This window comes from Erythrolamprus reginae, chromosome 1 (assembly GCF_031021105.1).
Source record: "Erythrolamprus reginae isolate rEryReg1 chromosome 1, rEryReg1.hap1, whole genome shotgun sequence".
In the NCBI taxonomy this organism is placed as follows: domain Eukaryota; kingdom Metazoa; phylum Chordata; class Lepidosauria; order Squamata; family Dipsadidae; genus Erythrolamprus; species Erythrolamprus reginae.
Genome location: NC_091950.1, coordinates 411,661,367 through 411,687,955, shown reverse-complemented (window position 1 = coordinate 411,687,955; position 26,589 = coordinate 411,661,367). Strand labels below are relative to the sequence as shown.

General features: G+C 44.6%; 1 protein-coding gene across 1 annotated transcript in view; it reads right to left on the bottom strand.

Moving 5' to 3' along the window:
* The window catches only part of MNT (MAX network transcriptional repressor), a 131,171-nt gene extending 118,712 nt beyond the window's left edge, over positions 1-12,459 (bottom strand). Inside the window, exon 1 of the mRNA XM_070735239.1 lies at positions 11,953-12,459. Coding sequence (XP_070591340.1) covers positions 11,953-12,022 — 70 coding nt within the window. The 5' untranslated portion in view covers positions 12,023-12,459. The remainder of the gene's footprint in view (positions 1-11,952) is intronic.
* Positions 12,460-26,589: the final 14,130 nt, after the last annotated feature.

Below are 26,589 nucleotides of genomic sequence, written 5' to 3'. Positions count from 1 at the left end.
CCCCCCAGAGATCAGAACTGCCCCCACCCTCCTTGCCTTTCGTAAACTTCTCAAACCCACCTCTGCCGTCAGGCATGAGGGAACTGAATCTTCCCCAGGCCTATATAATTTATGTATGGTGTGTTGTGTGCATGTTTTTTAAATTATGGGTTTTTAATTTCATATTATTAGATTTGTATTGTACATTGTTTCTATCACTGCTATGAGCCGCCCCGAGTCAACGGAGAGGGGCGGCATACAAATTTAATAAATAAATAAATAAATAAATAAAGCTGTTTTTGCCCTCCCAAAGCATTGAATTATGGATGTGGGCATGCGCAACTGCGCAATAACACAAGCCTATGCTTTTTTGGCACCCAAGGGAAAAAAAGGTTCACCATCACTGTCCTATATCATTCCTGACAAAAAGCTGTGCAATCTGTCTCTAAAAAGTTTCAGTGATGAAACACCCATAACTTCTGGAGGCAAGTTGTTCTACTGATTGTTCCGACAGGAAATTTATCCTTAATTGATAGTTTGATCTCTCCCTCCCCATTGTTACTTCTTGCCTTGCCCTCAGGTGCTTTAGAGAATAGATATTCAGTGGTCCCCCGATTATTGCGAGGGTTCCGTTCCAGGACCCCTCGCAATGATCGGTTTTTCGCGAAGTAGCGCTGCGGAAGTAAAAACATCATCTGCGCATGCGCAGATGGTATTTTTACTTCCGCCGCAGCAGCGAGGAGCCGAAGATTGGGGTTTCCCCGCCGCCCACGCAAACTCCTCGCTGCTGCCGCGCCCGCCGCTGGTCTTGTCCGCCCGCCGCTTGTCCGCCGCCTGCCTGCCCGCGCGCCCGTGCGCCCTTCGCCCGCCCACACCGTTCACTCGCGCCGCTTCCCAGCTGAGTCCTGAAGCCAGAAGGCAAAGGCGAACTTCCGCGTTTGGCTTCGGGACTCAGCTGGGAAGCGGCGCTGGGGTTTCCCCACCGCCCACACCCGCCCTTCGCCCGCCCACGCCGTTCGCTCGCGCCGCTTCCCAGCTGAGTCCTGAAGCGAACTTCCGCGTTTGGCTTCAGGACTCAGCTGGGAAGCGGCGCTGGGGTTTCCCTGCAGCCCACGCAAACTCCTCGCTGATGCGTGCCGCTCGCCCTCCCGCCAGCAAGAGGGGGAAGACCCAGGGAAGCCGCCCAGCAGCTGATCTGCCCGGCGCCATCTACGCATGCGTGGCCATAGAAAAAAGGGCGCGCATGCGCAGATGGTGTTTTTACTTCCGGGTTGAAAAATCGCCATATAGCCGTTTCGCAATGATCGGGATCGCAATACCCGGGGGATCACTGTACTCCCTTTTGTCAGTGGCAGCCCCTCAAATATTGCTTTGATATCTTTGTTAATCCTTCTCTTTGTTAGACTAGACATACCCAGATCCTATACCCATTCATCAGATCACCTGGCAATGAAATGAAGGGGAACGAGTCCATTAGACATTATAGTCTTGCAGTGTTTCATGAAGGTGAGTTTCACAGCCCTATAAAATCTGAAGGAGATTTCCAGGTGTAGGGTTTACTCTTGGCAAGGCTGAGAAGAGAAATATAGCCCTAGAGGCAATAAAGTTGGGGTGCACAACCCACCTCTGCCGCCAGGCATGGGGGAATTAAGACTTTTTTTCTCCCCCTAGGCCGTTACAACTGTATACATGGTATGTTTGTATGTATGTTTGGTTTTTATATATTAAGGGGTTTTAATTTCCTTTTAGTATTGGATTTTATTGTATATTTTCATGATTGTTGTTAGCCGCCCCGAGTTTTCGGAGAGGGGCAGCATATAAATCCAATAAAACTTGAAAACTTGAAACTTGAAACGTGCTCACTGCTTTATTTTCAGGGGATGTTCTGAGAAGCACATTATGCACATAAGCATAAATGAGGATATCTTCATGTATCTGACCAAGGCCAACCATCACTCTGGTAAATACAGTGGCACCTCTACTTACGAACTTAATTTGTTCTGTGACCAGTTTCTTAAGTAGAAAAGTTTGTAACAAGAAGCAATTTTTCCCATAGGAATCAATGTAAAAGCAAATAATGTGTGCAAATGGGGAAATCACAGGGAAGGTGGAGGCCCTGTTTCTTCCCAGGAGATTCCTAGAGAGGCCCCACAGAGGTTTCTACCCACCTTTTCCGTCCCTGTTTCCTCCCAGGAGATTCCTAGAGAGACCCCACAGAGGCTTCTCCCCACTTTTTCCAGCCCTGTTTCCTCCCAGGAGATTCCTAGAGAGGCCCCACGGAGGCTTCTCCCCGCCTTTTCCGTCCCTGTTTCCTCCCAGGAGATTCCTAGAGAGGCCCCAAGGAGGATTCTCCCTGCCTTTTCCAGTTACAGTTTCGGAGGCTCAGGTTTGTAAGTGAAAAATGGTTCTTGAGAAGAGGCAAAAAAATCTTGAACACCCGGTTGTTATCTAGAAAAGTTCTTAAGTAAAGGTGTTCTTAGGTAGAAGTACAACTGTACTGGAAGCTAGGACCAGGCCAGAGTAGGTTTGGTAATGGAATTCATTCTTCCTATATACCAGTGATGGCGAACCTATGGCATGGAGGCCATAGGTGGCACACAGAGCCATATCTGAGGGCACGCAAAGCGTTGCTCTATGTCAGCTCCAGTGCCCATGTGCACGCTAGTCAGCTGATTTTCAGCCTTCTTTTCAGCCATTTTCACTCTCCCCAGGCTTCAGGAAAGCCTCCTGAACCCTGGGGACAGTGAAAAATGGCCCACAACAGGTCTACCAGAAGTCCGAACGCTTCAGTGAGGCCTGTGTGCATAAGCGGGATAGCAGTGCAGGGGGTTGTGTGCATGCACAGGGACAGTGCACTGGTTGTGTGCATGCGCAGGGGGAGGGCACTGCATTTATTTTATTTATTTATTAATTGGATTTGTATGCCGCCCCTCTCCGCAGACTCGGGGCGGCTAACAACAGCAGTAGAACAGTATATAACAAAATCCAATACTAAAAACAGTTAAAAACCCATTATATAAAAAACAATCATACATACAAACATACCATGCATAAATTGTAAAGGCCTAGGGGGAAAGTGTATCTCAGTTCCCCCATGCCTGGCGGCAGAGGTGGGTTTTAAGCAGCTTACGAAAGGCAAGGAGGGTGGGGGCAATTCTAATCTCTGGGGGGAGTTGGTTCCAGAGGGTCGGGGCCACCACAGAGAAAGCTCTTCCTCTGGGTCCCGCCAAGCGACACTGTTTGGTTGACGGGACCCGGAGAAGACCCACTCTGTGGGACCCAACTGGTCGCTGGGATTCGTGCAGCAGAAGGCGGTCCCTGAGGTAATCTGGTCCGGTGCCATGAAGGGCTTTATAGGTCATAACCAACACTTTGAATTGTAACCGGAAACTGATCGGCAACCAATGCAGACTGCGCATGATATCGCGCGCGCGCACCCTTTTGGCACCCACGCCAAAAAAAGGTTCGCCATCATGCTATATACCAATTTGAGGAGTCTCCAACTGGAAGGCTTGACTTGGATTAAGCAGACCAATCCACCAAAACTAGGAAATTGCATGGTATAACAGATTCTGTTTCGTAGGTTTTGGGGCTTTAATGTCTCCATTACCAAGGTTCAATGCCTGCTATGTCTGCCCAGCAGTCTCAAACCCAGGCCAACTCTCCAGCTTCCATTTTCTTCAGCACAATAAAAAGAGAGAACAAACAGCTGAAGAAAGTCAGAAAAACAGAAAGGAATTCTATTGCACAACAGCCATAAGTGACGTATCACTTCCTTCTATCTTGACTTGCCTCTTGTTGTTTCTGGAATTGGTAGGTAGCATAAAAACTTGGCTCTTCATTTACTTTCAATTTCTAGAACGTACCCCTGAAGAATATTCTCCCAAGACTTATCTGTCTTTGCCTGTGACTTCCCAAATGTGCTAAAATATCAAAGACGCACATGGGTAGTCATCAATTAAAACAATTGAGCCCAAGATTTATGTTACTAAACAAGGTAGTCTTAAGTGAGTTTTGCTCCATTTTTACAACCTTTCTTGCCAAAGTTGTTAAGTGAACTGCTGCGGTTATTTATTCACGTGGTTGTTAAGTGAATCGGCTTCCCCATTGGCTTTGCATGTCAGAAGGTTGCAAAATGATCCTGAGACACTGCAACTGCCATAAATCTGAGCCCATTGCCAAGTGTCTGAATTTTGATTATGCTGCAATGATCTTAAGGGTGACAAATAGAAACATAGAAGTCTGACGGCAGAAAAAGACCTCATGGTCCATCTAGTCTGCCCTTATACTATTTTCTGTATTTTATCTTAGGATGGATATATGTTTATCCCAGGCATGTTTAAATTCAGTTACTGTGGATTTATCTACCACGTCTGCTGGAAGTTTGTTCCAAGGATATACTACTCTTTCAGTAAAATAATATTTTCTCATGTTGCTTTTGATCTTTCCCCCAACTAACTATCATTCACTTTTTTTCAGTGTTGTTGTAACTTTGAATAGTAACAGCACTTAGACTTATATACTGCTTCACAGCCCTCTCTAAGCAGTTTACAGAGTCAGCATATTGCCTCCAATAATTTGGGTCCTTATTTTACCCACGTCAGAAGGATGGAAGGTTGAGTCAACCTTGAGCCTGATGAGATTTGAACTGCCACATTACAGGTAGCAGAAGTAGCCTGAAGGAATGCACTCTGACCACTGTGCCACCAGGGCTCGTGAATAGTCTCTAAATGAATAGCTGTAAGTCGAGGACTACCTCTACTAACTTATGAAATAGTTGCCCAATGAGAGAAGCAATTTTCTTAGTTCCTGCCTCAACTAACTTGTCATTTGGGGGCAAATTTGCGTTCCTGGTCCTGATCCCAAAGGATGCTTCCCCATTTCCTCCTTGACACCAAAACAGAATGCAATCTAAGAATCAAAAAAATCAAAACAGTCTCCTCCTTCTTTTGAATCAATTTATTTACAAATCAGGAACGAACAGTGACTTAATGACTAAGCCTAGCAAGCCTTCCATGAACTTGATACATATATAGAGTGCTAGTGAGACCACATTTGGAATACTGTGTTCAGTTCTGGAGACCTCACCTACAAAAAGATATTGACAAAATTGTACGGGTCCAAAGACGGGCTACAAGAATAGTGGAAGGTCTTAAGCATAAAACGTATCAGGAAAGACTTAATGAACTCAATCTGTATAGTCTGGAGGACAGAAGGAAAAGGGGGGACATGATCGAAACATTTAAATATGTTAAAGGGTTAAATAAGGTTCAGGAGGGAAGTGTTTTTAATAGGAACAAGGGGACACAATCTGAAGTTAGTTGGGGGAAAGATCAAAAGCAATGTGAGAAAATATTATTTTACTGAAAGAGTAGTAGATGCTTGGAACAAACTTCCAGCAGACGTGGTTGGTAAATCCACAGTAAGTGAGTTTAAACATGCCTGGGATAAACATATATCCATCCTAACATAAAATACAGAAAGTAGTATAAGGGCAGACTGGATGGATCATGAGGTCTTTTTCTGCCGTCAGTCTTCTAATGTTTCTATGTTTCTATCACGTCTGCCAATGTGAAGCACATCCTAGCTTTGTCTAGTTCCACCAACTCATTATTATTATTATTATTATTATTATTATTATTATTATTATTATTATCGCTTTGAAGATGTTCAGAAACAGCACCGTAAGGGCTGGGATGTTAACCTGAAGAGTTTGACAAAGTCGATCAGAGATGCTGTAATGGTGGATTCTTGCTCGGAGTAGGGAGTTGACTAAAATGTTTCCAAGATCACAATCCCAGTTTTACATTATACAACCATGAAACATTTCCCAAATGCTGGGTCCAGGAAAATAGAAACGAGGGGTCCAGGAGATCTAGGAAGAAAGCTCGATGACCAAATTGGGGTGTCCCTAAACTCAAGAGAAGATGGTTAACAAGCCATACAAGAACCATCATGTCCACCACGACAAATGTTTTCTGTTTCTGTTGAGCAGTGTTTTTCAACTCTCTCACAAGGACTTCCTTCCAGAATTCTCCCGTCAAGGTTAAAAACTGCTGTAAAAGGTTAAAAACACTTTCTATAAAGATCAGGACTTCAACCACTAAGCTACACACCAAGAAAAGGATTCCTTGCAGATCAAATCTTAATAAGAACTTATGCACATTAGTCAACTTTAAAATAAAGTATTTAATAACAATAAACTGAAGAGGAATTATAAGACCGATTATGAGATGTTAATTTGATATGAAACATTTAAGACTGGGATAGCCAAGAGAGAAATAAGATTTTTCTCTCTTTTTAAATGGTATTACTTTTGTCTTTGTTTTCTTTTTTGTCTTTTCTTTTTTGTTCTTTCTTGTTGACTTCTTGGCTTGTTTGCTTGTCATTGCTACTATTATTATGATTATATTTATTGTAAGCTATTCTTGTAAAAATAAAATAAAAAATTTAAAAAATAAAATAAAAATAAAAGAGAGGAAAAAAAGAACTTATGTACAGTAGAAACCCTATGGATGTGTGGGTGGGGATAGCTTTTAAAGGGAGAAGATTCTCCTTTGTTAACTATTTTCCCGTAACAGTGATGGTTTAGGTTGGATGATCTGTGAGATTCAAACAACATCCAAACTAAACAACATTCATTCCAGCTTAAGTGTAACATGTACATTCAAATCTTATGCCTGGAGGCAAGTTCACAAACCAGATGCAAAATAATCAAGCTCCTTCCTGCTTTTTTCTCCTTGCACCTGATTCTCTGGCATATATTATTTCTAAGCACCGATTTAACTGTGCAATTAACTACTAGACCAAGGATAGGTAAAGTTGGCTCGTCTATGTTCAACTCTCAGAATTCCTGAGCTAGCATGACTGGCCCAGGAATTCCAGGAGTTGAAGTCCACAAGTCATAGAAGACCCAACTTTGCCCACCCCCTGCACGAGACCAACTTTCAACAAATATGACTACATCCTTAAACCTGGTGGTCACACAACAGAGCCAACCCAATCCAAAACCATCATTGCTTCTTTATTTTTAGCAGCAAAGTCTAGTTGTTGTTGTTTTAAAATTCCTTCTGAGATGTGGATTTAAAATGTGGCACAGGTCATCCTCCCAAATACAAGAATTTCTGTCAATAGTGGTTGTTAATTAGATCACACAGTTTTTGAGCAAATCCAGTTTCTTCCATTAGGATTGCTTGTTGGAAGCTGGCTGGGAAGGTCATCAATGGCAATCACACAAAACCAAGGATGCCACAACCATTGTAAACACATACCGTTGCCAAGGGCCCATGTTTTGGTCACATGACCACAGGGACACTGTGACAGTTGTAAAGTGTGAGAAACGGTTGTTAGTCACTTTTTTCAGCACCCTTGTAACTTTGAATGGTCACGAAGCAAACAGTTGTAAGCAAAGAATTATGCATGGGGGACATATCACCGCTCAGAGATTTGTGATGCTATCATTAGGAATCCCAAAGCTTTTTTTTTTCAAGAGGCAACTGGACTTTCTGGTTTTTCTTTGAAGACGTTTCGCTTCTCATCCCAAGAAGCTTTCTCAACTCTGACTGGATGGTGGGGAATGGAAAGATGGAAGAAATTCTGACCATCCAGACCAGGGGTGGGTTTCATTTACATTTGCTACCGGTGTGCATTGTGATGTTTTGCGCACATGTGCTCGCTGCGTTAGTGCATGCATTCACATGTCAAATTATTTATTATTATTTATTTATTATTATTTATTTGACTTCTATGCTGCCCAAGCCCGAAGGATTTCACTTCCGCACATGCTCCATAGTGGAATTCAGCCGGAAATACAGCTGAGGAGGTCATCAGCTGTGCTTCAGGTGAAAAAATACAGGTATTAGCCCGGGGATGGGCGGTGACCACTGCACACCAAGACAACTAGACACAAGAACAGTTTTTTCCAGAACGCCATCACTCTGCTAAACAAATAATTCCCTCAACATTGTCAAACTATTTACTAAGTCTGCACTACTATTTCTACTAGTTTTTTCTCATCATTCTTATCACCCATTTCCTCCCACTTATGACTGCAACCTGTTGCTTGTATCCTTAAGATTTTTATTAATGTTATTTCCTGATTGCTTATTTCACCCCTGTGACAATCATTAAGTGTTTTTTACCTCATGATTCTTGACAAATGTATCTTTTCTTTTATGTACACTGAGAGCATATGCACCAAAGACAAATTCCTTGTGTGTCCAATCATACCTGGTCAATAAAGAATTCTATTCTGTAAAGAATTCTATTCTTTTCAAGCTGCAAACAGGAGAAGCTGTCAAAAAACATAAAAATTCATGAAAAATTGGCGGAAAAAGATGGCAGCGCCCATGGATCAGCACTGAGAGAAGCAGAAACCTGATGCCATTTTTACATCGCTAATGGTTCTGGCAATCAGGTCTGAACCAGGAGCAAACCCACACGTGATCCAGTCAGAGCTGAAGAAGTTTCTTGGATGAGAAACTAAACATCTCCACAGAAAAACCAGAGTCTAGTTAGTTGCGGCTTGAAAAATAAAAACCTCCTTTGGAACAGTTATGACCTGGATGACCTAGAATCTCCACAGACATTTTATTATTAGGAATGTTTGCTATTATATAAGCAGAAAACCAGGTGGTTATTAGAATTAGGGGCGGAGGACAAATTCAGTTTAAATATTAAGCTTTTTTTCCTCCCCAGAAGTAAACAAGGTGGACTGCAGGACCAAACGGAGGAGTCTTGTTCTTCAACTATTTGTTATGCTACAAAGCAGCTTTACATTTTCTTTAAACACAAGCAAACACAAATAAATGGCCATTTCAAGAGGGGATACCATTTGTTACTTTGTTTATTGATTAATTAATTAAGATTAATTAAAAAGAATACAAAATAGACAAATTATAAAATCAACCCTAAAAGCTACATTTGGAAATTCAAATAATAACGATAAAACAGATTGCGGTTAAAAGGGTGTTTTTTTAAAAAAAATGAAATTAAAAAAATAGATATACCCCTGCAGGAATTTTTCTGAAATTTGTCCAATAGGTTAACAGATCTAAAGACATCACGGATGCAGAGGTCGGTTCCAGAGGCCCGGAAAGCCAATTAAAAGAAAGGATTTATATATATACAGTATATATATTTTAAAAACCCCAGAAATGCCAAGAAATGGGAGCCCCCCCCCCCCACATTGTAGCATTATGTCGTAATTCTGATCGGCTCCCCTCTCTGGCATTATTATTATTGTTATTATTATTATTATTGTCATCATCATCATCATTATTCACGCTTCGCCTCCAGACATGGGAAGGGGTACATAAGTGCACCAGAGTGCCTACAGTCCTGTCCTAGTCTCTCCTATATCTTCTCTTCTATCCATCATCTATCTATTATATCTCTTTTATCTCTTATATTTTCTGCTATTCTCTCTAGTTATATTTGACTCTTATATTTCTCTCCTATACTCTCTTTGATACATTCTACTCGTATATATCCTCTATAACCTTGTGTATTATTGTGTATTGGACAAAACAAACAAACAAATAAAGGCACCTTCCTTTCCCCCCCCCTCTTGCCCCCCCCCCGCCCCGCGGATGCACAAGCACACACACACACATTCGCACGCTTCTCCAGGCACGCAACCCTCGCAGCCGCCCCGGAGGGGGATGTGTCCCCAGCGCACGTGGTCGAGGGCGGGGGCTTCGACACGTCATCCGCTTCCCCTCAGCCAATGGGAGGCGTTTTGGAACGCCGAGCGAACACGCAACGTTCCAAAAACGGGGAGGGGGGGAGGAGGGAGCCGAGACACAGGCGACGCCAACGTTCCATTGTGCCCTTAGATCCCGACCACGCGCTACCGCATCTCTCTCAGGCCCCGCCCCCTTTTTATTTTTACTTTCAGCGCTCTCTCTTCCTCCACCCCCCTGCCACTTTCCTCCCAAAAGAGCTCTTCTTCAAAAAAGCACATTTCTTAATAGACAGGCGCGGGGGGGGGGGAGGAAAGAGAGACAGAGGCGGAACAAGTATGAAGCATCATCATATGATTTCCCTCCTCCTCCTCCCGTGTCATTTTTTATTATGCAAATAAAAGGAGAGGGGAGGGAGAAGTGTGGGGAGGGGGTGGTGGAAACCGCCGCCTCGCCGCCACCGCCCTGGGAAGCGCCCGATCTGGAGTGAAAGGCACGTCGTCTGCTTCCCCCACCACCACCTAAGGAAATCCAGCAGATCCATAGCTGGAGAAGACGCGGATCGTCCCCCTAAAGAAGGGAAAACGGGGGGGGGGGAGCGGAGGGAGGGGGGGTCTTCCTCTCTTCTCTCGATTTTTTTTTTAAATCGTGCTTGCGGGGAGGTCGATTCCAACCCACCCACTCGCCGCCGCCGCCCCCCCACTTTTGGCGCATAACTACATGACATCTTAACTCACCCCGCCTCTTTTCGGTCTGCCACGCGTTGGGCTTTCTTTGCACGGATCGTCTGATTAAAAGTTGCGGGGGGGGGGGAGTGGAAAAGGAACGGGTGGCGGTGAAAGAAAAGGAATTGGCGGGGAGGGGGGCGCGCGGAAAAGGCAGCTTTTCGGACGCGGAGGAGAAGCCGGGCGCTGCCTGCCTGGCGATGGGGAGGGAAGGGAGCCTATTTGGAAAGCCTAAGGAATCGGGGGTTCATTTTATTTTTATTTGGGGCGGGGATCTGCTTAAGCGATGAGATGGGCCGAGGTGTTATTTCCTTTCCCCCCCCGTCGCCTCCGTCTCGTTGCAAAAGGGGGGATCGATTATTTTTTTAAAATTTTAAGGGAGAACTGCAAGGAAAGGAACAAGACGTCTGCAGGAAACGATCATTATTATTATTATTACTATTATTACTATTATTATCATTATTATTTCCGGCTAGCGTGTGTCAGCAAATCTTAAATAAATATATATTTTTTAAAGAGTCAGAAACAAGACTCGGTTTTTGGAAGCTGCGATCCTTAAAAAAAGCCCGTGCAAATAAAAAAAAGCCCCGATTAAGTCATCGGCGCTTTTACTTCAGAGTAGACGTACGAGAAAGAGACAATGGCGAGGTTCACCCGATCGCCCCTTGCGTAATCTGCTCCCCCCCCCCACCCTAAAAAACACCCGCTTTTTCTATATCACCACCCCCCCGCGCAAATTTTGATTAAAATTACTATCTATCTACCCCGGACGGGGAGGAAATTGAAAGGTAGGACAGGCAGGACAAGAAAACTTCCAAATAGGAAAACTGACGCCGAATCAGGTGACTTCTCCCTTTCATTACAACATCTCAGCTGAGGAACAGCACTCCCCCCTCACACACACACACAAAAAACACGTTTACCGGATCCAAAAGGAAAGAAATCGCCTCGATCCCCCCTCCACCACCACCGCCTTCGATCCCAACCCGCCCAAAAAAACGGACGCGATCCACCGTGCGTTTGTGTGTGTGTGTGTTTTAACCCACGGAAGCGAGTTCTGACTAACGCAACGGGGCGTTGTGCAAAAACACACACCGAAAAAACACAACCCACCAGATCCACCGCCACCAAAGACCGCCAGATCCGTAAAAGCGCGGGTGGTGGGTTGTTGGTTTTTTTGCCCGTGGGTGGGGAGAGAAAAAAAAACCACTTGAAATTCACGCGAGTTTGGGGGGCCTTCTCACGTTTCTCCCCTTTGGAAAGAAAGGATGCTCCGAGTCTTCGGAGAGGGGCGGCATACAAATCTAATAAATAATAATCATGCCCCCCACGTGGGATTTTTTTTTTGCATTTTTTTTTTTTTTGCAAACTTTGTTCGCTCCTTCCCCCGTTTTCCCCGAACTGCAGATCCCGTTCGGGGAAACACGGGGAAAGGGGGGAAGATCCGCTGTCACCAAGCGCCGCGATTCTCGATCTTTTCAGTCTTTTTTCCCCCGTCTCTTTTTTTTCATTCGGATTTTGCACGCTCCTCAGCTCTCCTCTCCCCCCCCCCCGCGCTCACTTACCACGTGTTTTCTGTTGCTGAGCTTGCCATTCCAGAAATCTGGCCGCTTCTAACAAGGTCTCAATGCTCATTGCTTGCAAGGCGGCGTCTCGGGGAAAAGGATCCAAAGCCTTGGGAAGACTTCACAAAGCTCCCCCCTCCCTCCCCCTCCCTCCCCCGCGCGCAAAAAAAAAATAAGAATAATAAAAATAATTCGAGAGGCACAAAAAATAATTAGAAAAAAAAACAATCGTTGCTTTCTTCCTCCGCCGTCGCGCCCCCCACCCCCAAACCCCACCCGCGGGATCTTGCAGGGTTGGTGGATGTAACCCTCCCCTTCCCCCCCCTCCCACCAAAAAAAATTTTAAATAGAAACCCGACGATCGCCCGCCGACGCCGAGCTCCTAACGAAGCTTCCAGACGAGAAAAAGGCTTTGTAACAAGATGGCGAAGTGTAACAGAAACACAACAAGGGGAGGAAGAAAAAAAAAGGACTGACACTGCCCTCGGCTACTATACTCAAAAGAGTGGCGTCCAAAACCCGGCCCGGAGTCTTGGCGTTTGGACCGGGGGATAAGAGAAGCTGACGCGTATGGGGGTGGCGGGGAAGGCGGGGAAAGAATTAAGAGTTTCCCTTTCCAGTAAAGAGGCTGGTGACTTTTCCTGGGCGGGACCTTTTTTCGCTAGTGCACGTGGACGCCAGCCTGGTTTTAATTGCCTTTCCCTGTCAGGTTTTTTTAAAAAAACACACAACAACAACACACACGGATACACCTCACGCAAAATTAGCAAAAATAGGAGGACGGGCCGAAGTCTCTGAGGAGAAGCTAAATAATTACCTCACGGCGTTAATGAAGGTTGTGCTCCCGATTCTCTCTTTTTCTTTTTCTCTCTCACTCACACAAACACACACACACACACACCAATTGTATCTCTCTCTCTCTCTCACACACACACACACACACACACACACTATATATATAGTGGGACAGGGTGGCATTTGCACGTTCGAACGCAACCCACAGGGCAGGCAAGCAGGACCAATTCCGGTTTTTGTTGATCTCGAAAAAAAGGCGAGTGACGATCAGGAGGAAAACACGCGTTTTTAAGTTGGGACTTTCCAGATGCCGAGGAGGACTGACAAAATTACAAAAACAGGGAAAGGACGGTGGGTGGCGGCGGATTAGAATGTACTGTATTTAGAAATATATGTTCGGATAAATAAAATTTATCTATACTGTACAGTACATATAAAAGTCTCCCTTCATTTTCTAATTCAGAAAAAATATGTTTTATATACAGTATACACAAACATACACACATATAGATATTTATCTATATATGTCTGTGTGTGTGTGTGTTTTTGTATGAGTTCGGGTTTTTCCCATGTAATATTTTGAGTGTCTTGGCAATGTTTGGGCGAAATCACGTTTGCCATCATCAGGTTGAAGTTATTGGCTTCATGCTGCTTCGAATATTCAAAGCCGATAACTTCAGCCTGATGATGCGAATGTGATTTCACCAAAATGTTGCAAAGACATTCAAAATATTATACAGTGGGGGAGACCCAAACTCACAACAATCTACATATATATACCCGTGAAAATCTATGAAAACAAATGTTTGTGTGTGTAACATTTTGCTGCTAATGAAAAGGAAGAGACTACTATAGATCTATTTCAGGCTTATTTGCCTTCATCAGGTAGACATACCCTTACTGGGATTTGAACCTTTGGCACAAGGAGCCATATCTGAGGGCACGCAAGGTGTTGCTCCAGTGGGCATGCACATGCTGCCCAGCTGATTTTTGACCTTTTTATCCACTTTCTCTCCCCCCAAGGTTCAGGAAAGTCTCTTGAAGCCTGGGGATGGTGAAAAACGGACCAACCAGAAGTTTGGAAAAGAACTAGTGGGGGCTGTGCACATGTGCGTGGGAGAGTATTGCATTATGGGTGTGGGCACGTACTAATAGTGCTGGGGAAAAGTCATAAATGCCTTATGACTTCTTGTGGTTGGCTCTGGCCCAGCTCCTGACTCAAGGAATGTGGAGGTGGAGGCAGGGGAAACATCAACATGTCATAGGCCTGTTTTATTGCCGACAGAGTCAGGTAGTGTAGTTTCCTCAGATGAAGAAGGTGGGGGAAACTTGGAAGATGGGGGCTTGGCACACAGCCCAGGAAGCCAATCTCCATTATCTTCTGTCGATTCAGATGAGGAAGTGTTAGACCAATTGAAGAAATATTACAGGAGATAAGAGAGGCCACCTGTGTTTGGGTGGGGCTCCAGTAATTAGAACTGCTGATATAAATAACAGCTTGCTGGCTTGGCCGTTGTGGAAGATTATCTGATCCTTGTTTCTTCAGAACCGTGCCTTGCTGTTTCCAGACTTTGTTGATTTTTCACGACTTTGAAACCAAAGCAGAGCAAAGTGTGGGGGTCTCACTTCGTGGAAGAAGGAGAGCTGTGACGTTCCTTCACAGCTGCTAGCTAAGTACTTAAGGACTGATTAAGGGGATTGTACAGACTACCAGGTTGTTTTGGGACAAGTGCTCTTTGCAATACAAAAAGGGTGCTTTGTTTCTTTTGAATTTTTGTGATAAAGAACATTGTTTTTGAACTTTCAAGTGTGTGTGTGTCTGAAATTTGTACCCTTGAATTTTCGGGAGACTCATACCATAGAGCCCGGCAGAACATGACTGGTGTTTGAACTTATGGACTGTCACAGCACATCCATGGTCACTTAGTCAACATTTGGGGCCCCTGGCAATCAGCATGGATTTGTGATTATTACAGTGTCATGCAATCATGGGTCAATTACATTTGAGTCATGCAATTATCATGTTCCATCTTCCCAGCTGGCTTCCAACAAGCAAAGTCGGGGAAACTGAATCCACTTAATAATGTGCTTCAGTTAATGACCATAATGATTAGATTAACAGCATTGTGGGAGAAAGGTCAGAAAAATGGCTGTGACTTATTTAGCAATGTTAAGTTCTGGTCTCCATGGTCGTCACTTATGGAGCAATGTGAAATCTAGATTTAAATGACAGGATTGTCTATTGCATCAGTATAGATCAGGGGTCTCCAATCTTGGTGACTTTAAGACTTGTGGACTTCAATTCCCAGAATTCCTCAGCCAGCAAAGCTTAAAGTTGCCAAGGTTGGAAATCCCTGGTATAAATTGCTGTGCTGGTTATGACCCCTATCACTGGCCATTAGGGTGAATTTGGTTTATCGGTAGGTATCCAGCCTTATCTGCCTTTATAATTCCAAGTTACAGGTGCTTTCTTGTTTCTTCATCTGGGATCTTGGACAGCAATTGCTTTCCACTCCCACTCCCTCCTCTGCAACCTATGTTTCCTAAACTTAAAACTTTGAAAATACTGGTCTATGGGTTCTGGCTGTAATAAAAATAAGGTAAAGGAGTTGCTGCGGATTTTACTAATCTCCATTTCAAGGCCGTTGAGCTAGAGTTATTACAGAGCACTGTTATTTTCCTGTCAAAGTGGTACCTATTTATCTACTCGCATTTGCATGCTTTCGAACTGCTAGGTGGGCAGGAGCTGGGGGCAAGTAATGGCATCTCACCCTGTGATGTGGAACTCAGGTCTTGAATCTGGGCTACCAGCTTTCTTGCTGACAAGCCCAGCAACTAACTATCTATCTATCTATCTATCTATCTATCTATCTATCTATCTATCTATCTATCGGATTTATATGCCGCCACTCTCCAAGAATTTGGGGTGGATTACAACAAATAAAGAACAATATAGCATCCTAAGTCCAATTAGTTAAAATTAATTAATTTTAAACCTAAAACAATTGAAAAACTCTCATTCCCATTCAATCAACTAACTTACAATACATTTGTCGGCCAGGGGGCTAGAGTCTAGTGGCTCCAAGCCTGGCGACATAGATAAATCTTCAGACTCGTGCGGAAAGCGAGGAGGGCAGTATGAATCTGCTTTAACCATGCTGTCCCTCTGATTATAATGTCAGTTTATTTATTTGGGTTTAAGTTAATTCTGCTCAATCTCTGAAGTCCTCCAGGCAGATTACCCAGTAAAATTTACCCAGTAAAAATCCAGCAGACGTGGTTGGTAAATCCACAGCAACTGAATTTAAACATGCCTGGGATAAACATATATCCATCCTAAGATAAAATACAGGAAATAGTATAAGGGAAGACTAGATGGACCATGAGGTCTTTTTCTGTCGTCAATCTTCTATGTTTCTAAAATTTGCTGCATAATTTGCTGCTCTTTCCTTTGAGGTCAGGAATATAATTCAATGCTTGAAAAGGGGCACAAAACTGAACCACAAAAATTAAAGACACTGTTAAATCCTATGTAAATAGTTAAAGCCTTGTACAAAGCTTTCTCCGGGCAGAAAATGTAAATAACAAGAGGTCGCGTCTGATTGGTTCAGACGCATGACAGTTCCTTTTGGCGCGAACCGCAAAAGTATAAATAGAGCGGCTTTTCTCATTGACAGCAGACGCGTTCCCTGCTGAGTGTCACTTCCAAAAAGAGCTAAATAAAGGGACCGTCTTTTGAACCTGCCTGTCTCGAGTATTTTTCACTGGCGACGACGGACGGAGGAACCACGCGTGCAAGATGAACAACCTTCAAATCGGCCGGGCTCCTGAATACTTCGATCCGGAGAAGTCATCCTGGGACGCCTACATGGCAAAATTCGGAATCTTCCTCGAAGCCGCCGGGATGAGGGACGCCGACGCCGACCGAAAGCGGGCAATTTTCTTAAACTACTGCGGCCCAGAAATCTTCGACCTCGCACAAACTCTAACTGACCCGCTGCCAGCAAAATCCGTTCCATGGGACGACCTACAAGCAAGGCTCGCTAGCCACTTCAAACCCATGAAACCAGCCGTTGTGTTCAGGCACCAGTTCTCCAGAATGACACAACTCGACTCCGAGTCCATCAACCAATTCACCACGCGACTTCGAACGGTGCTGTCAAAATGCAAGTTTGACAGCCCAGAAGCTCGCCTCACCGATGCCCTCATTTTCGGCATGAGAAATGCCACAGTCCGCAATAAGCTCCTCACCGAAGACAAGCCTACTCTCCAGGCGGTAATCAAGTTGGCACAAACCGCCGAGGTCGCCGACGCTGCCGCCAAAGAGCTAAAAGAGCATGACAAACGAGAAACCGTTTCAAAAATCGTCTCTTCGCCTTCCCACGCCGAGGCCCCAGACGACCTCAGCCCACCTGCCATCGCCGAGGACAACTGTCTCCTACTCCAGAGTGATCAATCGAGACAACCCAGATACCCTCGCCCCGCTGCTCCTTGCTCCGGCTGCCGGGGAAACCATCCGCGCCAACGCTGCCCCTTCCGGGACGCCATCTGCTGCCGCTGCAACCGACGTGGCCACATCGCCGAGGCCTGCAGAGCCCCTCTGCCCGAGGAATCCTTCTCCACTCCTCGCCCTCCGCGATTTTCCAACCAGTCAACCCAACCGCGAGACAAAAGATTTTCCCGAGGTTCCAGCCGCCGAAACTACCCAACCGCTAACCACGACTACACAAGAGGTAACGAACAATTTTCTGTGAATAGCACAACAACAAAAAATGGGAGCAAAATCGTAATCTCGCTGCTCCTAAACAACAAACCATGCAATCTGGAACTGGACACGGGGTCTAAATATACTATTATGCCATGGGAGAAACTTAAGATGTACATACCTAACCTCTTACAATCTGATCTATTGCAAACTACATTGGTAATTAGGGATTTTCAAGGGAATATCATACCTGTGTTAGGAAAAGTACATGTACCTGTTCATTTAAAAAATGTTAAATGTCTCCTTCCTATGGTTGTGGTTGCAGGGGCTAAACACTCTCTTCTAGGATTAACTTGGATGCACCCATTGGGTATTGAAATTTCGGGTATCTGTACTGTGAACTCTGATAACATTCCCAATTTTTTACAGGAATTTCCAGAGGTTTTTAGCCCCACCTTGGGAACTTATAAAGGGCCCCCTATATCGTTTTCTATTGACCCTAAGGTCCCCCCGGTCAGACTTAAGCTCCGAAGGGTGCCTTTACCTCTTCTTCCCAAGCTTGACCTACAGCTCGACAAACTCATAGCCCAGGGCATCCTGGTCCCCGTAGAACAAGGGCCCTGGGAAACGCCAATAGTCACCCCTCTAAAACCAGATGGCTCCTTAAGAGTCTGTGCGGACTATAAATCCACACTCAACAAAGCCCTCCAACATCACCCATACCCCATTCCAGTAGTGCAACAAATCCTTCACTCTTTGGGGGAAGGGAGGGTATTCGCAAAGATCGACCTCGCACAGGCATACCAACAACTCCCGGTTGATGAACCAACATCTCTAGCACAGACTATCGTTACCCACAGGGGTGCTTTTAAATGCACCAGACTACAATTTGGGTCAGCATAGCCCCTGGGATTTTTCAAAGCATAATGGAACGTTTATTGACCGGGGTTAAAGGGACTATCCCCTACTTTGATGATATACTAATTTGTGGGGGAAACCAAGAACAACTAAACCAAAGAATAAGGGAAGTTTTGCATAGACTGCAATCCAAGGGCTTGAGGATCAAACCTGACAAATGCGTGTGGGGAATTGAGAGTGTAGAATTCTTAGGATATAGAATAGATGGGAATGGTATCCACCCCACTGCCGAAAAGTTAAAAGCTATTACAGAAGCGCCAGAACCAAAACCAAAACTGAGCTACAAGCTTTTCTAGGCCTTCTTAATTTTTACTCTATCTTTTTGAAACAGAAGGCAACGGCAGCAGAACCCCTACACCGGCTGCTTCAGAAGGGAATTCCCTGGACCTGGGGCAAAACTGAGCACGAAGCCTTTTTCCAAATTAAACAATTATTAACCTCTAAAAGCGTGGTGGTTCAATATAGTACATTACTACCCGTCAGGCTTACGTGCGACGCTTCACCTTATGGGGTAGATGGGGTATTGGCACATGTTCTGCCTAATAATACTGAAGCCCCAATCGCTTTCTTTTCCAGAACAATGACCAGCACTGAAAGAAATTATAGCCAACTAGATAAGGAGGCTTTAGCCTTAGTGGCTGGGGTTAAAAAGTTCCATAACTATCTGTTTGGAAGGAAGTTTGAATTGATTACTGACCACAAGCCTTTACTGGGCCTCCTGGCCTCTAACAAACCAACACCCCCATTTATGTCCCCCAGACTAATTAGGTGGGCCTTATTTCTTTCGGGATACCAGTATGAGCTCATTCACAAAGGGGGCAAAACCATCAACCACGCTGATGGCCTAAGTAGGTGCCCTATGTCAGACTTAGTTGAAGACCCAGCCCCATCTGAGGATGTGTTAATAATAGATTTTGAGGAAAATTCAATAACAACAGCTAAGGAGGTGGCGGCACACACCCAGCAAGACCCAACCCTACAAAAGGTTATTAACTGTGTACTAAAGGGTTGGCACGGAGACCCCGAGGAGGCAAAATTAAGTGAGTTTAAAACCAAAAGGTTAGAATTGTCTTTTATTAAGGGTTGCCTATTGTGGGGTGATAGAGTAATCATTCCTGAAAGCTTGAAGACCAAAGTACTCACTATGTTACATGTAGGCCATCCTGGTATTGTCAGAATGAAGAGTTTAGCCCGAGGGCACTTGTGGTGGCCAGGTCTGGATGCAGACATTGAACAGTGGATAGCCAAGTGTGACCCATGCCAGGAGTCACGGCCTAATCCCCCCAAAACAGCTCCAGTAGAGTGGGAAAAGCCTGCTGGGCCTTGGTCCAGGATACACATTGATTTCGCAGGCCCAATAGGGTCTCAGTATTTTCTGATTGTGGTAGATGCTTTCTCCAAATGGGTTGAGATAATTGCAATGAGTAATATCACCACTTGTGCTACAATAAGGGTTTTGCACCATTTGTTTGCCACTCATGGCTGTCCTGACATCTTAGTGTCAGACAATGGGTCCCAATTGACAGCCAGGCAATTTGAAATATTCCTCAGTAACTTGGGGGTCAGACACGCACTCACATCACCTTACTCGCCATGGGTTAATGGTTTGGCGGAACGGTACGTAAGGGTGGCCAAAGAAGCATTGCGCAGAGCAGGCCCTGGAGAAATTCAGCAACATTTGGACCAATTCTTGCTAGTACAGCATGTTACACCCAATTCCCTTACACACAAGAGTCCTGCAGAAATTCTAATGGGTAGAAAACTCAGATCACCTCTGGACAGGTTACACCCACGATATTGTAATAATAAATGTCTTGATTATATGTCTGTAAATCCTGAAAGAAATTTGTACCTGGGACAAAATGTTTTTGCTAAAAATTTTGATGGGGGGTTGAACTGGATAAGGGAAAGATTGTGCAGCAAACTGCTCCCAAAACATATTATGTAAAATTAGAAGATGGCCGCATGTGGAAGCGGCACATTGATCACTTGAGAGGACGCATTGAATCCTCCCAGGGACAAACCGCTTACGAAAACTCTTCCCCCCTATCAGACTTTTACTCACAACCCGATTTACTGGAATTACAAATGGACTTACCGAGCCAGGAACGGTCCTCCAGCGATGCCGAGCCATCTTCGTCCTCAGAGGTCGGTGTTGTGCCTGCCCACTCAACTCAGCAGGCCGGAGCTCAAACCCGGCCCCAGCCGCACTGGGGAGGTACAGGCGAACCGACCTCCACCGTTGAAAGCGAGGACTTAACTGATCTGCACAGGTCGGAGAGAGCCTCGCGTAGACCGAGCAGATTGGAGGACTATATCACATGGTTAACTGATTGACATATTCTGAACTAAGGAGGGAGGGGTGTTAAATCCTATGTAAATAGTTAAAGCCTTGTACAAAGCTGTCTCCGGGCAGAAAATGTAAATAACAAGAGGTCGCGTCTGATTGGTTCAGACGCATGACAGTTCCTTTTGGCGCGAGCCGCAAAAGTATAAATAGAGCGGCTTTTCTCATTGACAGCAGACGCGTTCCCTGCTGAGTGTCACTTCCAAAAAGAGCTAAATAAAGGGACCGTCTTTTGAACCTGCCTGTCTCGAGTACAGTGATCCCTCTATTATCGCGAGGGTTCCGTTCCAAGACCCCTCGTGATAATCGATTTTTCGCGATGTAGGGTTGCGGAAGTAAAAACACCATCTGCGCATGCGCGCCCTTTTTTTTCTATGGCTGCGCATGCGTAGATGGTGGAGTTTGTGTTCCCCGCCGCCCACGCAAAGGGGAAACCCCAATTCGGCTCCTCGCTGCTGCTGCGCTATCGAGCAGATCAGCTGCTGGGTGGCCGAAGGAACCTTCCCTGGGTCTTCCCCCTCTTGCTGGCGGGCGGGCGGTCAGCGGCGGGCATCAGCGAGGAGCCGGGGTTTCCCCTTTGCGTGGGCGGCCGGGAAGACCCAGGTTGGGGGTTCGGGGGGGTGCTGGGAAGCCCCCCAGGCCGGCTGTGACCTTTTAAAACAGCCGCGCCGCTTCCCAGCTGAGTCCTGAAGCCAAACGCGGAAGTTCGCCTTTGGCGTTTGGCTTCAGGACTCACCTGGGAAGCAGCGCGGCTGTTTTAAAAGGTCACAGACGGCCTGGGGGGCTTCCCAGCACCCCCCCGAACCCGGGTTCGGGGTTCGGGGGGGGTGCTGGGAAGCCCCCCAGGCTGGCTGCGACCTTTTAAAACAGCCGCGCCGTTTCCCAGCTGAGTCCTGAAGCCAAACGCGGAAGTTTGCCTTTGGCGTTTGGCTTCAGGACTCAGCTGGGAAGCGGCGCGGCTGTTTTAAAAGGTCGCAGCCGGCCTGGGGGGCTTCCCAGCACCCCCCCGAACCCGGCTGACTCCCGAAGCCAAACGCGGAAGTGGGTTTTTTTTAATTAATATTTTTTTAAAAATCGCGATATAGCGTTTCGCGAAGATCGAGATCGCGAAACTCGAGGGATCACTGTATTTTTCAGACACCTAGTAAGAAAAGGAAACACCCCAGCATCCAGGATGTGTTCCTGGATGCACACATAAAAGTTGTTGCGCAATTGTATCTTGTTTGACAACTCTGTACCCTGATGTGTAGTCAGTCACACTACTGTCGGCTGATTAATGAGGAGGCAGAGTTTGCTCTATATGGCCTGCCTTTGAAGGCTATTTTAAAGCTTCATTGCTTCAGCATGCATCCTAATGGAGTCTACTAAGACAGGCCGTATGATGCCATAGAAATGGAATGACAGAGTGGGAAGGGACCTTGGAGGCCCTCTAGTCCAACCCCGTGCTTAGGCAGGAAACCCTACACAATTTTAGACAAATGGTTATCCAACTTCCAGTGTTGGAGCATCCACAACCTCTGGAGAGGTTATTCCATATTCCACAAGACCCTAAAGACCTATCTATGTCGCTAGGCTTGGGTCAATTAATGTATCCCTTTTTCTGACCATTAAGAGTTATATGTGATAGTGACTGTATTGTGTTGATTGTTTTTTAATGATAGCGTGGTTTTAGTCATAGTTTTTAATTATTAGATTTGTATTGTATTGTTTTTTGTTGTTGTGAGCCACCCCGAGTCTTCAGAGAGGGGCGGCATACAAGTCTAATAAATTATTATTATTATTATTATTATTATTATTATTGTTGTTGTTATTATTATTATTATTATTATTATTATTATTATTATTATTATTATTATTATAGCTGCCCAAGTAGTTATTGGATGCAATTCAAGGTCCTGATGATGGTTTCTAGGTGCTAGGTCAGTGATGGCGAACCCCCCCCCCCCGTGCTTCCCCTGTGCATGCACACAATCCCCTCCCCCATCCCCATGCACGCACACAGGCTTCATGGAAGCCTGGGACAGTAAAAAAACAGCCCAAAGGGCAAACCAGAAGTTCAGAAAATGAACTTCCGGTTTGCCCATTGTGCTGTTTTTTGCACTCCGGGGCTTCAGGGAAGCTTCCCTGAGGGATCTAGAGGGTGAAAGGCCCTGCCCCCAAGGCCGAAAATCAGCTGTCCAGCATGCGTAAGCACGCTGGAGCTGACATAGGGCAACATCTCACGTGCCCTCGGATATGGCTCCGTGTGCCACCTGTGGAATGCGTGCCATGGGTTCGTCATCACAGTGCTAGGTCATCTCCATGGGTACAGTTCTATGAATAACCCCCAAAATATGAAGCACAGATCACAAAAGTTCAATTATGCAGGTAGCATTTCTGGATTGAATAGAATAGAATAAAATAGGAATGGAATGGAATGGAATAGAATAGAATAGAATAGAATGTTATTGGCCAAGTGTGATTGGACACACAAGGAATTTGTCTTGGTGCAGATGCTCTCAGCGTACATAAAAGAAAAAGATACATTTGTCAAGAATCATGTGGTACAACACTTAATGATTGTCATTAATGAAGAAACAATCAATATTAATAAAAATCTTAGGATACAAGCAACAAGTTACAGTCATACAGTCCTAAGTGGGAGGAAAAGGATAGGAATGATGAGAAAAAACTAGTAGAATAGAAGTGCAGATTTAGTAAAAAGTCTGACAGTGCTGAGGGAATTATTTGTTTAGCAGAGTGATGGCATTCGGGAAAAAACTGTTCTTGTGTCTAGTTGTCTTGCTGTGCAGTGCTCTGTAGCGATGTTTTGAGGGTAGGAGTTGAAAAAATTTATGTCCAGGATGCGAGAGGTCAGTAAATATTTTCACAGCCCTCTTTTTGACTCGTGCAGTATACGGGTCCTCAATGGAAAGCAGGTTGGCAGCAATTGTTTTTTCTGCAGTTCTGATTATCCTCTGAAGGCTGTGTCGGTTCTGTTGGGTTGCAGCACCAAACCAGACAGTTATAGAGATGCAGAAGACAGACTGGTAATAAGGGTAATAGAGATTCCCCTGATTAAGTCAATCACAAAACATGGTCTCCCTAGATCGGTGAATCTATGGCACATGTGCCACTGGTGCCACAGGGAGCCATATCTGAGGGCATGTGAAGCATTGCTCTATGTCAACTCCAGCATGCATGCATGCGCTGGCCAGCTGATTTTTGGCCTTCTTTTTGGTTCTTTTTTCTCTCACCGGGCTTCAGGAAAGCCTATTAAACCCTGGGGATGGTGAAAAATGAGCCAACCAAAAGTTGATTTTCAAACTTCCAGATGGCCTGTTTGCCTATTGTTCCCCATCCCCAGGCTTCAGGAGGCTTTCCTGAACCCTGGAGAGAGTGAAAAACAGCCCAATGGGTCTAACAGAAGTCTGGAGGCTTCATTGAGGCCTGTGTACATACACAGGGGGATGCATTGCATTGTAGGTGTGGGCCAGTGATGGGCTCCTACGGGTACGGTCAGGTACCCAGTACTGATAGCAAAATTTGGAGCTCCACCCAAAAGCATCCAATTTGCACTGAAAGATGTTGAAACAAAATGCATAAGCCACGGCCACAGTGTGGTAGTAAAAGTTTTGGTAGCCCATCACTGGTGTGGGCACATGCACACATGCTATCCCATGCATGGGAACCCTTTTGGCACCCGAGCTAAAAAGGTTTCGCCATCCCTGCTCTAGATGTTTAAAACTACCAATATCCACTGCTACCAACATGCTGGCTGGGTGTGATGGGAGGTGGCGTCAAAAGTACCTAAACTTTTCTACAGATGGTATATCCAACCCGTAAAGTTAGCAAAGATTTACCCAACATTATCAGACACATGTTGGAAGTGTAAAAATGAAAGAGATTCCTTTTTTTCACATGTGGTGGTCATGTCCTAAATACAAAAAATCTGGAAAACAACTCATACCTGGCTCTCAGAGATTACAAAAGAGGAAATAGAATTTACCCCGGAAGCTATGCTATTAGGAATTTGGAGAAGGCACTACTCAAAACAAACAGTGCTTCTTACGACACATATAAACACTGCAACAAGAATTGCGATAGCACAACTTTGGAAGAATGATCAGACCCCAACGGAAAATTTAATTATAGATAAAATATATACATGTGTGGCGATGGACGAAATTACCAATTCAATCAAGGGAAACAAAATCATGGAATCAAAACGAACATGACAAAAATGGCATGAATGGGTTCAAAAGAGAATATAGAAATAATATATTATGAAGCAACAGTACAATTGAAACAAACTAAAGTTACCTTGTAAATAGTTTCATTTATCATTTAGTGAATGTAATAAATATAAGAAAATAAATGTATAAAGTTTAATGTATACAATGGAATGTAAAAGGTAAAAAAAAATCTACTATAAGAACGTTAACAGAGATGGTTTATAATCTGTAAAACGGAATAAATTGTGAGTTGAATTATATGTGAAAACTCAATAAAGAAATTTTGCACAAAAATACCTAAAGAATATTTGGTGGCACCTTCTCGTCTATATAACACAACTTCAAAAAGCATTCTCCATCCTTATATAGACAATACTCCAATGATGACCCCAGTTGAACCCAGAATTTACTGTTGCTGGGTGAAATATTTGTTAAGTGAGTTTGCCCCATTGTACGACTCTTCTTGCCACAGTTGTTAAGTGAATCAATGCCTCCGTTAAGTTAGCAACAGAGTTTGTTAAATTAATCTGGCTTCCCCATTGACTTCGCTGGTCAGGTCACAAAAGCGGATCCCATGACCCTGGGGGACACTGCAAACATTGTAAATAGGAACCATTTGCCAAGCATCCAAATTTGGATCATGTGACCCTGCAGATACTACAAAGGTTGTCATAAATGTGAAAAACTGGTCATATCACTTTTTAAAGTGCTGTTGTAACTTTGAATGGTCACTAAATGAACAGTTGTAAATCGAGGACTAGCTGTACTCTCCAGTGGTCATGGAGACTCGGATTGATAGAAGTTGTGGTCGAACCCTTCTGGAAGCCTCAATCAGAAATAGAATAGAAGAATACCAATAGGTATATACCGCTTCTTAGTGCTTTTACAGCCCTCTCTAAGCAGTTTACAGAATCGGCTTTCTTTCTTTCTTTCTTTCTTTCTTTCTTTCTCTCTCTCTCTCTCTTTCTTTCCTTCCTTCATTCATTCATTTAGTCAATCAAGTATAGGATAGTAGTTTCTATAAACATAGAGAATAATGATAAAAAAAGACAATAGGACAACAGGACAGGGACTGTAGGCACAGTGGTGTGCTTATGCACAACTATTGCCCCCAACAATCTGGGTCCTCATTTTACCCATCTCAGAAGGATGGAAGGCTGAGGCAACCCTGATTCAGGTATGGAATAGGTATGGAATAGAGCTGGAAGGGACCTTAGAGGTCTTCTAGTCCAGCCCGTTGCTCAAGCAGGATATCTTACCATCTAAGACAAATGACTGTCTAGTCCAGACCTGGGCAAGATGTGGCCCGAGGGCCGGATGCGGCCTGCCCGCTGTCTGTGACCAGCCCGCGGAGATCAGTCCAACTTTTCTAGATAAGAACCGGGTGTTCAAGATATAATATATAATTATATATATAATATATAATATATAATATAATATATAATTATAATTTATAATTATAATATAATTAACTCAGTTCTACCCAATAATATACAGTATTGGGTAGAACTGAGTTAATTATATTACTCTGGCCCTCTAAAACCATTCCAATTTCGCATGCAGCCCCCTGGCAAAATTAATTGGCCACCCCTGGTCTAGTCTTTTCTTTAAAACCTCCAATGATGGAGCATTTGAGTCTTCCGAGAGGGGCGGCATAC